Source organism: Miscanthus floridulus, chromosome 7, assembly GCF_019320115.1.
Source record: "Miscanthus floridulus cultivar M001 chromosome 7, ASM1932011v1, whole genome shotgun sequence".
Classification (NCBI taxonomy): domain Eukaryota; kingdom Viridiplantae; phylum Streptophyta; class Magnoliopsida; order Poales; family Poaceae; genus Miscanthus; species Miscanthus floridulus.
In genome coordinates this window covers 48213732-48216479 of record NC_089586.1, presented here as the reverse complement: position 1 = coordinate 48216479, position 2748 = coordinate 48213732, and the positions used below count along the sequence as shown (strand labels likewise).

Sequence of the window (2748 nt, the reverse complement as noted above, 5' to 3'; positions counted from 1 at the left end):
ACAGTGGGTTTTGACTGGATCGATATAGCCATAAAAAAGACGACGAATCAAGCCCTCAAAGCACATAGATCTATTCACGCTTAACAGAATCATGGACGCACACTGTACGCATTAACACATAGGCGATCGGCTATTTAGCCGATGCAAGCATAGCAAACAGCTAAGGTCACATCTAACCAGGAATAGATCTACTAACTAGCATCCCCCAATCTACAGTGCCATCAGTGGGGATCGACCGGATCGTTACAGCCATAATGGTGAACTATAAACTAGATTCGACTAGCCAGCAAACCTCTTCAAGATTATTCATGCCTCAGCCGCATACTATGCACGATCAAGATCGAAGTAAAAACAACCGATGAAGCATAACCCATTGTTCAGAGTAAGAAATATCATGTTGTAATAAAGCCAATGACGGACTGAAAGGATATAAGGCCGATCTAATTCAATCTCGACCAGGCAGATTGATATTGCTGTAAACTGATAACAATGAGAGACATTAGCAAGATCAGTAACTTAATGAATCTACCCGAAGGACGTCACCCTTAGATAGAGCCGATAACTTGACCTTAATCTAGTTCAAGCAGTGGAGGTCGACTGGATCGATGCAGCTGTACTTGAACTAGACAAGAGTTGATAACTAGCTTATACCAGAGTTGCAGTGGAGGTCGATCGGATTGATGCAACCGTACGAACAGAAGTATAAGCCATGATGGTACTTACAGACAAGCCGGAGGTCGGCCAGACTGATGCAGCCGTGCTCGCTGAAGAACTCGATGAGATCTACTCTACTCCTACTCCTAAGGGGTGGCTGGAGCTGAAAAAGTAAGTAACTTGTATTTGATTGATTGTGTTGTAATATTTGATTGAATGTGAACTGTATACCTCATGTGCACTCCTAGGGGCGAAACAAAGACCAGCCCCACACCGACGCCTTTCTTCATCAGTGATCCATCAAAGTACATCATCCAGTACTCTTGATCGACCGCTGCTGGTGGTATTTGGATCTCGGTCCATTCTACAATGAAATCGGCCAGCACCTAGGACTTGACGGCCGTCCAAGGGGCATATGAGATGCCCTAACCCATCAGCTCGAGTGCCCACTTCATGATTCTCCCTATGGCATCCTGGTTTTGGACAACCTCGCCGAGAGGGAAGGATGTCATGACCGTCACTAGGTGCGACTCGAAGTAGTGATGCAGCTTCCTCTTGGCGATCAGGACGGCATACAAGAGCTTCTAGATTTGGGGGTAGTGAGTCTTGGAATCAGACATGACTTTGCTAACGAAGTATATAGGATGCTGCACCTTGAGGGCGTGTCCCTCTTCTTCCCATTCTAACACTAGGGTGGCACTGACCACTTGCGTGGTGCCCGCAATGTAAAGCAAGAGTGGTTCCCCATCAATCGGTGGGACCAGAATCGGGGCACTCATCAGGATTTCCTTGACCTTGTCAAGTGCCTCCTAAGCCTCGGGCGTCCATGCAAATTGGTCAGTTTTCTTTAGAAGTTGATATAGGGGAGGCCTCGTTCGCCGAGGTGCGATATAAAACGGCTAAGCGTGGCGAGGCACCCCATAACTTGTTATACTCCCTTTAGATTTTGAATCGGGCCCATCCACGTGATGGCCAAGATCTTCCCCGGGTTGGCTTCGATGCCGTGCTCAGAGATGATGAACCCAAGTAGCATACCCCTTAGGACCCCAAAAAACGCATTTCTCAGGGTTGAGTTTGATGTCGTTTGCCTGGAGTTTCAGAAGGTTTGCTCTAGGTCTGCTATGAGCTGGTCAGCCTATTTGGACTTGACCATGATGTCATCTATGTAAGCCTCAACGGTTCACCTGATGAGGTCCCTGAAACACTTGAGCATACAACGCTGGTATGTAGCCCCTATGTTTTTTAGACCGAACGACATCGTGAAATAGCAGAACGATCCGAATGATGTGATGAAAGAAGTCACGAGCTGGTCAGATTCTTTCATCATGATATGATGGTACCCAGAGTACGCATCAAGGAAGCTGAGGGTTTCGCACCCCGAGGTCAAGTCAACTACTTGATCTATACATGGCAAAGGAAACGGATCCTTTGGACATGCCTTGTTGAGACTCGTGTAGTCAACACACATCCTCCATTTCCCATTCTTTTTTCGTACGAGGATGGGATTGGCTAACCACTTGGGATGATACACTTCCTTGATGAATCCGGCCACCAAAAGCTTCACGATCTTCTCGTCGATGGCCCTGCGCTTCCCCTCATCAAAGCGACATAGGTGCTGCTTCACCAGCTTGGAGCCTAGCCTAATCTTCAAGGTGTGCTCGGTGACTTCCCTCGGAATGCCTGGCTTGTTCGAGGGTTTCCACGTGAAGATATCTCTGTTGGCATGGAGGAAGTCGATGAGCGTGCTTTCCTATTTGGAGAAAAGCGTGGTGCCGATGTGCACCACTTTGTCCTCGAAAACTACTGGGGTCTATGAGGACCTCCTTGACGAGCTCCACGGGCTCAAAAGATTCAACTGACCGCTTGGAGTCAGGTGCTTCCTCGGTGGTCCGCTCCTTGATGATCGCGAGCTCCTCGAAGGCGATAATCGCTATGGCGTGGTCACAACACTCGACTTCGCACTCGTAAACGCGCTGGAAGGAGCTACCAATGGTGATGGCCCCTCTTGGGCCTGGCATCTTGAGCTTCAAGTAAGTGTAGTTAGGGATAGCCATGAACTTCACGTAGCATGGTCATCCTAGGATGGCGTGGTAT

At 48.3% G+C, this 2748-nt stretch overlaps 1 protein-coding gene across 1 annotated transcript in view; it reads right to left on the bottom strand.

Moving 5' to 3' along the window:
• Positions 1 to 440: 440 nt before the first annotated feature.
• Positions 441 to 2748, bottom strand: part of LOC136465476 (uncharacterized) — a 4736-nt gene continuing 2428 nt past the window's right edge. The window contains exons 4-6 of the mRNA XM_066464192.1: positions 2475 to 2665; positions 2169 to 2404; positions 441 to 480 (exon numbers count right to left, since the gene is read on the bottom strand). Coding sequence (XP_066320289.1) covers positions 441 to 480; positions 2169 to 2404; positions 2475 to 2665 — 467 coding nt within the window. The remainder of the gene's footprint in view (positions 481 to 2168; positions 2405 to 2474; positions 2666 to 2748) is intronic.